A 12,569-nucleotide genomic window follows, 5' to 3' on the forward strand; every position below is an offset into this window, starting at 1 on the left:
TCACCTCCGTCTTTGGATCCATTTTACTTGGTTCTTCTGTATCCACTTTTACTTTGTTGCTTGGGTGTATTCTTTCTTCGTCTTCTGGGTCTATGCATGATGGTCTGAAGAAGTGTCTCTTTGGGGTCCATATTTGTATTACTCCTTTTAGACTTCCTGCTGTTTTCATGTGTTCATTCTTGTTCTATGTCATCAACTGACATTGTCCATTTGGGCTGCAGTAAACCCAACTTCCCACATAGTGTCTGTGCTTTCTGGGATAGAGGAACTTTGTTCCCTCAGGTGCATGAATTCTGGCCTTCACAAAATCTCTTATCTCCTCGTCAGTAAAGTCTTTGGGCTCCCATCCTGGCTTGACGTCAATCATGATCTTCATACCTATGACTTTCTTCGCAGTTTTCTGGCACTGGGACATTATTATCTCGATAACGCAAAATCCTAGCAATATCATCACTAGCAGGGCTCCCAGGAACTTGAATGCATCCACCATCCATTGTGGGACCCATGAGAATAGTGATCCAAACCAACTGTCATCATTTACTTCGTCTGTCTTGTCAATCATCTGGTTCTGCAGTTTTGTCCACATACCTATGGCTTCTGTTAGAGTTCCATTTTCCTCATCGTAAGAAGGTAAGAATGTGCAACATGATTCTCTGATTTTTGCACAAACTCCTCCATCCATACCTGTGATCACGTCAAGTACATATCTGTTCTGGAGCGTCATCAGTCGGATGGCTCTTAACTCTTCCTTGATTGTATTGAAGTCGTGTTGATGGTCTGCAGTAACTCTCATCTGGTTATCTGCAACCATTTAGTATTTGCTCCAACTTGGAATCTTGGAATGAAAATCGTTGTGAACACTGAGGAGGTGAGGGTAAACAGTCTGTGTTCATTTGAAATTGCATGAAAAGCTTCTTCAGATTTGGCAGAAAAGTTATTCTCCCTCTTCATTCGGGTCATCAGTTCCACAGATCTCTTCTTCCGCAGGTGAGCATCTGCTTTAGGGAAACTGTGAATATTCAAATCGCTTTTTGGGATCACCAACGCCGGAACATGAACATTCACTATTGTGCATATACCTCCCCAATTTCTGGGCAGTCTGATGTATGCTTTGAATCCACATGCCCAATAGTGATCCATAATTACTGCAGTTCTGTTCTCCATGCCTGGGGCATCAAAGATCCGTCCACAATTCTGATTCTCTCACATCTTTCTTGATCCATTGTTCCTGAAGCACAATTTTGAGCTTTCCAGTGGTACTATCTGCAAGGGTCCTCCTCTGTCGTCGACCCATGTCAGCAGTTTGACAAGCTTTGGTTGGCATAACCTTTGTGAATTTTCAATTGCTTCTTTGCAGGCTCCGAGGACCATCCATGCTCTGAAAATCACTACTCCTTTTTCCCATCCATCTGGTGAAAGTACTACACCCAAATCTGCATATGGCCTCTGTTCTTCCAATTTTGAGCCTCTTCTGGCATTTTTCCTTGGACATTTAGCTTCTGATTCACTTCCCATCTAATTTTAGCTCCTTTTACTCCAGGTTTCTCATATCTGATCACATGATTTCTAGTTTGAGCTCTATTTCTTGTCTTTATGTCTTGAACATAATCATCTTCATCTGGATAAGCTGTTTCAGTTGCCCATTTTAGCGAGGGATCACTGCCCATGAACTGGCCTCTAGTTTTGAACATGGCTATGTGTGAAAGACAGTGTGCTGTCTGGACTTCAATTTCTACAGCTACGAAGATCTTGGACTTCCCCAAGCTGTATGGTAGGAGTGCACAAACAAAGCATTCCCTTTCTGAACTTTGTCTTCCAACTTCTTTCATGTGCTGGTACCAAATGTTGTTTCCCAAATGTGCTGTGCTGTCCAAGTAATCGTTTAATTCACTGTCATCTCCAGGCATGCTTCTCTTGATTCTCAATGTTTTCATGTAGTTCGCTATAACTACGTCCCTGAATGCCTCTGTATGGCTCTTTCTTACTGGAGGATTCTCAGGTGTCCCGGTCCACGATGCAGGCCTTCTCATCTGCACCATTTGTGTAGACCCAAGTCTGTCAGCTCTTTCCTTGTCCTCGTATATCTTTTTCTTCCTGGTTAGGAGTGCCCATATCCATGCTGGCATTGGCCTTGTATATGGTTGTATTGTGAAGCTTGTACTTGTCCCTTTCACTGGAACATATATGCTCATTAGGTGGGTGCACTGGAATAGGAACGCTCTGTGCACCAATAAAAAAGTGCAGTTCTAATTGTTAATGACAGTAAGACAATGATGAATATGAAACATAGATACATTATGCCGCTATAGGTCAGGCGGCAGCATTTACTTCCAGAAAAATATGCATGTCTTTCCTCCTGCGGGAGGACGAGGTTGCTGCTTTGGATCCCCATCTCCATCTTTCACCAAAATGTTAACTTTTACTATACCCCTTTAAACAATGTTGTCTTTCGGATTCTGTATTAAGAGTTGCAAGTGTTACACAATTGTCCCCCCTCTTGTGAATAATGATTGTCTATTATCTCGGGATAAAGTTCTTTTACTAGGCTATGGGAAGTGTCAAAATCAAGCAATAATTCAGCAAGTCTCTTTATTGTGCATGTTCAAAATACATCAGCTCCCAGTGTATGCCTTTGCTCTGCTTCATTCCCGAAGACATGCTGTGCTCTGGTCAATATAAAAATAAGAAGTAAAATCTCTGGCAATGTTCTCTCGATCTGTCCCTCGGCGGAAAGTCTAAAATCTTCTCAAATAGTTCTGTTGATGGTTCAAAAATTCCACTTGCATCACTATTTCATGCAGAAGCATGCTCATCTGTGTAGAATTAGCTGGGTCTCTGATGAATGTGAGGACGTCAATATCTACAGGTCTCCCCACTAGCTCTGGAAAATCTGTGATTAACCGTAAAATGTCATTGCTGCCAAACCTACTGGGCCTCATTACGACCCTGGCGGTAATCCGCCGTCATTACCGCCATGGCGTAATGAACGTTAACGCCGTGGGACGATGGTGTAAAGTGCGCCACATTACGACCCATCGCGCACGAGCATTACGCCATGGCGGTAATGTAAACAGCGCCATGGCGGTAATGCCCCCAAAACGGCACCTACCGGCATCGTATGCGGCGCAAGGTGCACCACCGCCACCGCCGTACATAGCGGTGACCGTAGTTAGCGGTCACCGCAATTAGCGTTGACCGTAGATAAGCGGAACCGGAAGTAGCGTCACCGCGGCGGAACGGGAAAGAGCACGGCGGCCATCTTTAAAAACACAATCCATTGCCATCCTCCGAAACCACTGGACATCCGAGCCTGAGACCCCGCCAATACCGGCTTCAACCTTCTACCTGCAGGAAGATGCTGAAAGTTTTGAAAAAAGCCTGTGACCGCCAGCGGCAAGACCGCTTCTCCAGAGAGGAGCTCACCATTCTAGCGGAGACCCTACAGGAGAACGCTGCAGTGGTATTCTCCAACCAACTGACAAGACCGGCCATAACCAAGAAGAAGGCCATATGGGCACTGGTAGCTCAGCGGGTCAGTGCCGTGGGAACGACACCCCGCAATGTCAAACAGTGCCGCAAGCGGTGGGACGATCTCCGGCTCAGAGTCAGGAGCATACTATCAGCCAACATGAACCTGGCAATGGCAACTGGGGGAGGATCGGAGTCCCCTATAAAATTGCAGCCATGGGAGGAAATCTGTGCCTCCACAATCGGAATGCAGAGCATTGAAGGAGTAGGAGGAATGGAGAGAGGAGCCCCGACATCGGGCGATGCAGGTAGGTGGCTCAAATCAAGGCATGCAAAGTCCATTCATGTGAAGTACAATGTTGGCCCATAGTGTGAATGCAACACATCAGCAGGAGACTGCCCACAGATACATCCGATCTGCACCCTGTACACATGCAGCATGCACACCCTAACTGCAGGCACCCACATACCTCCATGCTACTTCCACACAAAAGGGAGTCAACTTTTTTCCCCTGCATGAAATGTGCCACATGTACTAACTGATGAGATGCCAGTCGCAACAATGCCCGGCCAATGTCCGCAGACCCATCAATAACACTCTCCCTCCTCTGTCCCACCACAGGCTCAAATTCCGACCTTGAGGAAGAGGACACCACAGCCTCCACACCCACCAAGAGGGCCAGGCCAACTGTGCCAACGCCACAACCCTCCACCTCTGTCGTCCCGAGGAAAACACCACAGCAGGCAAAATCCATGCAAGGGAAACAGGACAGGGCACAGACAGCCACCCCAGCAGGCAGTACAGCAGCAGCAGCAGCAGCAGCAGACATCACACCAATCATGCCCACAGAAGCCACAGCCTCTGCTGCAAGCAGCACACTTGGGGAGACTGCTGCCATTGCTGCCTCCTCCGATAGTGAAGCAGGGACCTTTGAGGAGAGTGATGTCAGGAGCCCCACAGGCCACCCTCATTCCCCCTACCTGTCCCTAAGCAGCCCGCATGTGGATGCCACACAGGGTCAGCCAGAGGATGACGATTGGCCAGCCACTCCATCCCCGCTGCAGGGGCAGATCAGCCCAATGGGAATGCCACTGCCATTAGCCATGGCCCAGAATCCCAACCATTCTCTGGAGGCGATTGCCACCCGGCAGCAGCAACTTTCCTCGCTGCTCGAAGAACATGTTGCTGAATGTGGGGGGTCAAGTGCAGCAATGGATAAATGTGCTGAGACTGTGAAGGCAGCTATAGAGTCGTCCACAAAGGACATCTGCGCGGAACTAGCTGCTGTGCGGCACGCCATCACTGACCTTGTGCAGACAATACGGGCCATGCGTCCAAATGAGCAGGCAGGATCCTCCTCGGTTGCCAGCTCGACACCGAGCAGCCCCATCCGCCGATCGGGGAGGAACCTCCGCAGCACAGGCAGGGGTGCCCCGGGGGCCAGTGGAGGGGGCTGCCAATAGTGGCCGGACAGTGTAGGAATCCTACTACTGACACTGCTGCACAGACCAACTCACACCTTTGTTGGGATTCCAGGGGGGGGGGAGGGTGGAGGGGGGAGTGGGTGTGTTGGGGTGTGCAGGGGGGTGGCGGGGTGGTGTGTTGGGGAGTTAAGGGGGGAGTTTGGGGGGGGTGTGTGCAGGGGGGAGGTGGGAGGTGGGAGGGGGTGTGTTGGGGTGTGCAGGGGGGTGGCGGGGTGGTGTGTTGGGGAGTTAAGGGGGGAGTTTGGGGGGGGGTGTGTGCAGGGGGGAGGTGGGAGGTGGGAGGGGGTGTGACACGACAGTACATAGTTCAAATACAGTTTATTCGTTTCACAAAAGGAAACGTGTGGACATTTTCATTGCGTATGTGTGCTTTATTGGTGTCCAGTCCTCAGTGTGCATGCCCCAGAGTCACACAGTGCCCCAAGTGCTGTCTCCATGCGATGAACACCAGCCGTGTGTGCTAGAAGCAGTGGTTGATGATACTTTGGCGCATGGCACGCCCCTCCTGTGCATCGCCTCCTCCATGTGGTGGCGCCCCTTCTGCACCCTCCTCATCCTCATCCTCATCGTCAGGTGGTTGCAGTTCTGCGTCAGGGGGCAGGGGCACATTCCGTCTGACGCACATATTGTGCAGCATGACACATGCCATGACGATCTTTGCCACCTTCTCATGGCCATACAGGAGTGCCCCACCAGACCTGCTGAGGCTTCGGAACCGTGCCTTCAGGAGGCCGAATGTCTGCTCTATGACCACACGAGTACGTGTATGTGCACGGTTGTAGTCCTCCTCGTGCTGGTTCTGCGGGTTCCGGACTGGCGTGAGGAGCCACCTCTTCAGGGGGTAGGCTGCATCACCTGTATGTAGGCGAGAATGTATGTGTCAGTCATGTTGTCTGTCCAGGAACATGATGTCCCACCATGGCTGGCATGGAACTGTTACCTTGGCTCACTTCTACATGCACTAATTGATTCACACTATGCAACCAGTATATGCCCATTGCTGCCATGGCCTGTTTAGCATGCCATCACCCTATGTATGCAGAGGGGTTTAGTGCATTGTGAGTGGCCTTCCTCTGTATCCGTTCTCTGTGTTACTCACAGCCAGGTGGAGTATGCATCATCCCCCCCCCCCTTTCAGCCAGGTGGAGTATGCATCATCCCCCCCCCCCCTTTCAGCCAGGTGGAGTATGCACTGGTACGTCATTCCCATGCCCACTTCCATGACATAGCACTCACCGAGTAGCCAGGATCTTGGGCCTGCATGTCGCTCCATGTAGCGTGGTATTGTGGAGTTCCTCAGGATCATGGAATCATGGGTTGATCCGGGGAATCGGGCACAACAATGTGTGATGATCTTGTTGGAGTCACAGACCATTTGCACGTTGATAGAGTGGAACTGTTTCCGGTTGCGGTACGGTACCTCCATGGCACGTGGAACCACCAATTCCACATGGGTGCAGTCGATGGCACCAATGCAACCGGGTATGCTGGCTAGTGCATGGAAACCCACTTTGGTGTTTGCAATCTCCTGGGCAGTCCGTGGTAATGAGATGTGGTCGTCTGTGTGCTTGAGGAGGGCATCAAGCACTTGGATGAGTGTTCGTGAGAATAATGGTTGTGAAATGCCATGCAGGTGCCCCACTGTGTGCTGGTAGGTGCCTGTGGCCAGGAAGTGGAGTACAGCCACTACCTTCAGTAGGGGGGGGATGGCGGTTGGACTTTCTATCATGCTGACGATGTCGTTGTGTGTCATGTCTACGATGGCGGTGATGGTGTCCCTGTCCAAACGGTACAGGGTGTGGATCTGCTCAGCAGTGAGGTTGTTTGGATTGGCTCTGATGCGTGGGATTGGGGGCTGCCTGCGTGGTGGCACTGGCTGTGCTGGTGGGGCTTGCTGGGCCTGCCTTGCCCTCCTTCTCCTCCTGCGTCTCCTCTGTGCTGCCTGTTGTTGTTGTTGTTGCTGTTGCTGTTGTAGTAGCACATGCATTGCTATCAGGTCCTCCAGCCCCAACATTGCTAGTCGTATTGGCATCATTGTGGAGTGTGACTGGGTGTGGGTAGGGGTGGGGTGTGCTCTTTTTATACTCCCCTGAGTCTGTATTGCCTTCACCTGTGCTGTTTCTGTGCACCTGTGGCAGCTGCATTCACTTGAATTGGCCCTTTACGGTTGGTTCGCGATGGCGTTATTTGCACCATGGCGGTAAGGTACTTAGCGGCCTCAATGATGGCGTTAGGTGCATGTCCGCTTGGGTCGGCATTTGCGTGCCTTTCCGCCATGGCGCTAAGTACGGTGTGGGCGGTCGCGTGCGCGCACCCTTAGCGCAGTTTGCGGCAGCGTTAACTACGATGCCGCTATTGGCATCGTAGTTAACGGTCACGGGTCATGATCGGACCTGGCGGAAAACGATGGCGGTAAGCATTTACCGCCATCGTTTTTCGCTTAGCGCCAGGGTCGTAATGAGGCCCACTGTCTTCTAGTGACAGGGACATTTGTGCTGTCTTGCTGAGGTTCAGGATTGTATGTTTTCATTTCACTATTAACAATGTCTGCACGTTCCATTTGCATGCAACTAAAATCACAATGTTGATTAGGAGTATGCTCAGACGTTCTGTATTTGCTGGATCTCGAAGAAACGTGAGTACGTCCGTTGTTCTCCCAACAAGATTTGAACAATCTTCGATTAGGCGAAAGAACAATACATTGCTAAGCTCACTTGCTTCCTTCTCCGCTTCGGACGTTTGGTTTTTCCTTGTTGTACTCAGGAAGTAGGAGAAACTGCTCAGCAATTACAGTAAGCAGCCTCCTTATAGTATTTTCGTTTTCAGGATCTTGAAGAAAGTCAGTGACACTTGTGAGCCTCCCCACCAGTGACGGGTACGATCTTAGCACTAGATCGAAGTATGTTACCACGTCTTTGGTGATGTTGCTACTATGGGACACCATAAGTAATTCTGAACAAGGTCTCTGTGTGGAAAGAGTCTGAGTACTGTATTTTCTTCCAATGTATTTGTCCTCGATCAAAATTTAGCATATTATTTCCTCGTCAAGGCCTCAGTGTGCCTCAGTCCACAGTTCTAAGTTAACAAGCTATGTTGTGGTTTTTGAATGCAGTTTTTCTTATTCACCCTGGAACTAGGTTGCACAGTGTCCAGTTCATCTGTCTTGACCCTCTTTTTGCTCATAGGAATGTCCAAAAACGAAACCACAATAAGTTCTTTTATCTTTGCTTTGTTGCTGCTCATGCATCCTGCTTCTTCGTCATGGATCTCATCTGCACGTGCTGTGGTTCTTCCCCATTGCTCGTAGTCTCCTTGCACTGGGGTGCAGGCAGGGGGTCATCTCCGATGTAGGGTTTATTATCGGCCAGAAAAATCCAAGCTCTTCTGCCTTGTAGTTTCACTGCGGAAGGAGTGCAGTCTTCTACTGTAAAGGGACCGTTAAACCTTGGTTCATCGCAGCTTTTTCTCATATGGTTCTTTACCAGGATGTAATCTCCAGGGAAAAAGGATGGTACACAAAGTCCTTGAGCTGTATCTGTAGTAGTAACTCCTTCTGTGTTCTGTGCTGCCCTGCACCCTTTTCATCGTCACTGCAGCTGGTCTGAAATTACAGTAAGGCAAGATGTCATGCAATTCAAGTGTTTTAGCATTTCAGACCCTAATATTTCTCCTGTTGACTGGGCATCACATCTAGCCCTATATCGGGGTGTCAAGGGAGTATGCATTTTTCTTCCTGTGGCTATTTTGGTCGGCGTAAGATAATGGTCAGAACCGGGTTGGTTACTGAGTGCATAAAGTGCCAAACGAAGGCAGTGCAACCATCCCTTTCTTAGAGTAAGCTTCAACTTGGCTATCCTTTCCTTTAATAGGCTGTTGAGCTTCTCACAAATTCCGTTACCTTGTGGGTGATACACCAACGAGAACTTGTGCTTTATACTAAGCAACAAGCTAATCTGTTCGAAAACCTCGTTCACAAAGTGGTACCCATTATATGAACTCATGACTTCACATACTCCGCACTTGGGAAAAACCTTCCTCACTAACAATTTGGCCACATAGGTAGAGTCTGGGTGTGTACAAGGACCTGCCTCTATCCATCTAGAGAATGGACACACCACAACAATGAGGTATCTGTACCCGTTACATACTTGAATCATGTCGACGTAATCGACATGCAAGTGCTGAAAAGGCCCATATGGCCCTGGGATGACTCCTTTCATTACCTTTAATGTGTGCCCAGCTGTTAATTGTTGGCAGATTATAGAGTTCACCATAAAAAATGCAACGTGCTCGGTTAAATTCGGTATGAACCAGTCTTCTGTGAGCGTTGCTGCTAGATTCTCTTTTGTCATGTGTTATGGGTAATGTAACTATTCCAACACTAACTTTAACAGGGCTATAGGCATTACTGGTTTACCAGTGCTGTCTTGTCACCACAAGCAGCCAGAGGGGTTTAAAGAACACCCTTGCCAATTCCACAAAATTTTTTTCCTCCTGCGGTGCCTCCGCTGGAAGTTCCATCAACTGTGCTTGGCCTAGATTGTTATAGCTTTCAGGTACAATCCGTGCAACTATCATTTTCTCATTTGTATGGGTGACTTCGATTTACATGATCATCTCACTCTTGGATGCCATACGTTTGGCTTCTGTGTCTGCTGCTTGATTTCCGCGTGAGATAAAATCTGTCCCTTTTGTGTGGGCGGCGCATTTCAGGACCGCTATGCCCACTGGGAGCTGTAGTGCCTTGATGAGTCTGTCCAATAAGGCTGCTTGCTGAACTGGTGTGCTGTCTGCTCAGAGGTAGCCCCTCCTTTTCCAGCGCACTATGCCTTTGTGCACTGTTGACGTCACATAGGCAGAGTCACTGTACACAGTTACTTCCTGGGCTGCGTGATTCTCAATGGCACTTATCAATGCCAATAATTCTGCAGCCTGTGCTGAATAATGAGAAGGTATTTGTGCCCTAAGGAGCACTAAAAATTCACCATTTGTGGCGTGTTTCATTACAACGACGCCTGTATATCTTTGCCCGTCGCTTTGATCGATTCTCGAAGAACCATCAATGAAAACACTTTCTCCTTCTGCCAATGCATTTTCTTTTACTCTGGGATTTCTTCATAGAATTCTGATTTCATAATTTGCACAGTCATGTATTGGGTCTCCTTCAGTGACTGGCTCTGCTATGAACATAGCTGGGTTCACTATCGTACATCGGACTATTTTAATCGATGGATTGACACTTCATAGCAGAAGCACTCTGGGATGTTAGTGTGCCCTTTGGTTTCTCTAGAATAGCAAATAGCGAGTGCCCGACGTACAACGTCATGGAGCATCCCATTACAATGGTAGTAGCCTTTTCAATGGTGAACGCTGCAGCAGCTAAACTTTATTCGCATGGGAAATGGCCTCTCATCACTGGGTCCAGATTCACACTATAGTATGCCAGGGGCTTGTACCCCAATGTGGTTCTCTGTGTGAGCACTGTCGTCATGACGCTGCCATTTGTGTGCGAGAACAGGTACAATTCCTCGGCATAATTGGGGATTCCTTAAACTGGTGCTGTGCAAATTGCTTTTTTGAGTTCAGCAAATCCTTCCTGCATGGTCCAATCAATATTTTCCTTCGTCACTTGTGCTTTCTTCAAGGCCTGAAGCAGAGGCTTGGTGTCGAGGACCCATGCCCTGACATAATTGCACAGGCCTAAGAAACTCTGCATTTGCTTTATCGTGCATGACTTGGCTGTGTTCAGTATGGCTTCAGCCCTTTCTGGTGTAACTGTTTTTCCCTCATGCGAGATCAGTTGGCCTATGTACAGCACTTCGTTTGACAATATTGTAACTTCTCTTTGTCAACCTTATACCCTTTCTCAGCCAATATAGTCAAGAGATGAATGGAATCGTGTCTGCATTGCTCCTCTGTCATGCTGCAAATTAAGATATCATCTACATATTGTAAAAGACCACTTTCTACTGCAATATTGCTTAGGTCCATCTGCAGAACTCTGTTAAAAATAGAAGGAGACTCACAGTACCCCTGGGGTAGCCTCGTGCTTTTCAGACGCATCAGTCTGAATTTAAAAGAAATAAAATCTTGTGAGTCACGGTGCAAAGGGATTGAGAAACATTTGTTTTTCAAGTCAATCACCGTGAAATATTTTGCCTCAACAGGTATATTACATAGGATTGTAGCCGGGTTTGGGACTAAAGGGAATTCGGCCTCAACAATATCATTTATTTGCCTCAGATCTTGTACTTGCCTCCAAAACCCCCTTTACTTTTCACAGGGTAAACTGACATATTGCATGACGACTCTGACATCACTAAGATTCTTTGTTCCATCATAGCCGAAATTGTCTTACAAATTCCCAATCTGCCTCCCTGGACCTGGGGTATTGTCGTGCTTTTGGAGGATTGCTCCTGGTTTCAGTTTAATCTTCACTTCTCTGACTCCTTTCAATAAGCCTATGTCATAGCGGCCTGTAGTCCATACTGAGACAGGTACTTCGGCCATGCCATCATCAAAATATTCAGGACCGTTCTGTGCCAACATCATTCTCTGGGCACTTCTTTTTTAATTATTCTCACCCAAAAGATGAGACTCACCTCAACTGTTGTCTCTTTCATATCTGCTTGCTCAACAAACAGATCATCATCAGTGACGTCAGTCAATCGGTATCCTTCTTCAATGGCAATTATTCTGCACCATTGTCGGCCTTCATCGTCATAACCATCAATCAAAGCCATTTTTCCTCATAATGCAGCTGTGTGTATTACTAAGGGAAACACTTGTCCCTTTTCCTCGTGCATAGGTATTTTTGGCCTGAATAGAAATTCATCTGGGGTCCTCATAATCCTGTCTGCAAGGCCTGGTATCCCTGCCATTAGTACACATATTCCATATGCAAATATTTTGGGCTCTAATGGTGTAGCCCTCATAGCTGTGTGTCCTGTGTCTGCTCTAATCATTTTGCATATGTTTGAATAGTGCATTCCTGGAGTTGAACATATTATGCCCTCCTCCATGAATGAGATTGTCATATTTAACTTCGTCATTAGATCTCGACCCAAGATGTTTACTAGGGTTTGTCGTGAATATAATAGAGGCACATTCATTTCACATTCTCCTATAGAGACTGGAAGTGTGTTTGTAAAGGGAACACGACTTGTAGCTCCTGTGAAACTCTGACTATTCATGCAAAGCTTGCCTTCACGTATACATGAATGTGTTCCGCCCATGACAACTAAGAAGAAATATTCTTTTTCCCCTATAACATCCACCCTAGGTTCCCGGAGGGGGTCTGGTGTCACTGATAGGATAGAACACATCAGGGTTCTGAGTGAGCTGTCCTAGTCCGTATATAATTTTGTCCCACCTTGTGTGAATGGACCTCCCCCATCACCAGTATTATTTCTTATTCAGGGTTTGCAGCCTGTCCGGTATTCACTGTCTGTGACAGTTGCATAGGCAACTGTTGTGATTGTCCTTGTGGGAGACTCACAGCATTCTGAGGTTGTGGACCTTGCTGTGTTCCTGGTGTTTGCTGTTGCACAATGTGATTCTGTGCAACTCCCTGATGTAAAGTCGCAGGTGGATTCATCATGCCTGCTCCTATTCCT

The 12,569-nt window shown here is 47.9% G+C and overlaps 1 protein-coding gene across 1 annotated transcript; it reads left to right on the forward strand.

Moving 5' to 3' along the window:
* Positions 1–3,368: 3,368 nt before the first annotated feature.
* LOC138473284 (uncharacterized) lies at positions 3,369–4,976 on the forward strand. The gene is made up of 2 exons (XM_069611922.1): positions 3,369–3,776; positions 4,091–4,976. The coding sequence occupies exons 1-2, from the start codon at positions 3,629–3,631 to the stop codon at positions 4,930–4,932; spliced, it is 990 nt and encodes a 329-aa protein (XP_069468023.1). The 5' UTR covers positions 3,369–3,628; the 3' UTR covers positions 4,933–4,976.
* Positions 4,977–12,569: the final 7,593 nt, after the last annotated feature.

Source organism: Ambystoma mexicanum, chromosome 8, assembly GCF_040938575.1.
Source record: "Ambystoma mexicanum isolate Mex_15411 chromosome 8, UKY_AmexF1_1, whole genome shotgun sequence".
NCBI classification, from domain to species: Eukaryota; Metazoa; Chordata; class Amphibia; order Caudata; family Ambystomatidae; genus Ambystoma; species Ambystoma mexicanum.

Coding starts and splice junctions, on each gene's coding strand:
- LOC138473284 (XM_069611922.1), top strand. CDS start 3,629: ATGAACCTGGCAATGGCAACTGGGGGAGGATCGGAGTCCCCTATAAAA. Junction 3,777..4,090: donor CCCGACATCGGGCGATGCAG/GTAGGTGGCTCA, acceptor GTCCCACCACAG/GCTCAAATTCCGACCTTGAG.